Here is a 1,101-nt window from a genome sequence, read left to right as displayed (position 1 = left end):
CAGGCCTTCCACATTTTCATCAGATGTGTAATCTGTTGGGCAATATAGCACCCCAAAACTACCAACACCACTAATATCAACACCACCAATACCAACACCACCAATACTAACATCACTAACACCAACACCACCAGTACTAACACCATCAATACCAATACCAATATTACTACTATTACCAATACTACTAACACCACCACCACCACTACCACCAACACCATTAAGACTAATACAACCAATACTAACACCATCAACACCAACACCACAAATATCACCAATACCACAACCAATACCACCAATACTAATACCACTAACACCATTAATACCAATACCAATACCACTAATACCAACACCACCACTTCAACCACCACTACCACTAACACCTTCACCAGTACCAGTACCACCACTAACACCAACATAAATAATACAAACACCACCAATACCAACACCACTAATACTAAAACCATCACCAACACAAATACCAACACCACCAACACCATCAATACCAACTTCAACACCACCAATACTACCAACACCAATAATATGAACACCATCATTGATGGTGTTAGTACTAACATCACTAACACCAACACCACCAGTACTAACACCATCAATACCAATACCAATATTACTACTATTACCAATACTACTAACACCACCACCACCACTACCACCAACACCATTAAGACTAATACAACCAATACTAACACCATCAACACCAACACCACAAATATCACCAATACCACAACCAATACCACCAATACTAATACCACTAACACCATTAATACCAATACCAATACCACTAATACCAACACCACCACTTCAACCACCACTACCACTAACACCTTCACCAGTACCAGTACCACCACTAACACCAACATAAATAATACAAACACCACCAATACCAACACCACTAATACTAAAACCATCACCAACACAAATACCAACACCACCAACACCATCAATACCAACTTCAACACCACCAATACTACCAACACCAATAATATGAACACCATCAACAAAATAAAAATAAATAACAAAACCAATAACAAATAAAACAACAACAACAAACAAACACCACCAATAGCCACCAACAACACCACA

The 1,101-nt window shown here is 38.6% G+C and overlaps 1 protein-coding gene across 1 annotated transcript; it reads right to left on the bottom strand.

The window, feature by feature from the left end:
- Positions 1 to 357: 357 nt before the first annotated feature.
- On the bottom strand, positions 358 to 779 carry LOC124891647 (uncharacterized PE-PGRS family protein PE_PGRS46-like). The gene is made up of 2 exons (XM_047403358.1): positions 775 to 779; positions 358 to 685 (listed from the first exon to the last, which is right to left on the bottom strand). The coding sequence occupies exons 1-2, from the start codon at positions 777 to 779 to the stop codon at positions 358 to 360; spliced, it is 333 nt and encodes a 110-aa protein (XP_047259314.1).
- Positions 780 to 1,101: the final 322 nt, after the last annotated feature.

Source organism: Capsicum annuum, unplaced genomic scaffold, assembly GCF_002878395.1.
Source record: "Capsicum annuum cultivar UCD-10X-F1 unplaced genomic scaffold, UCD10Xv1.1 ctg39349, whole genome shotgun sequence".
NCBI classification, from domain to species: domain Eukaryota; kingdom Viridiplantae; phylum Streptophyta; class Magnoliopsida; order Solanales; family Solanaceae; genus Capsicum; species Capsicum annuum.
The sequence above is the reverse complement of the archived record's forward strand: the minus strand, read 5'-3'. Positions and strand labels throughout refer to the sequence as shown.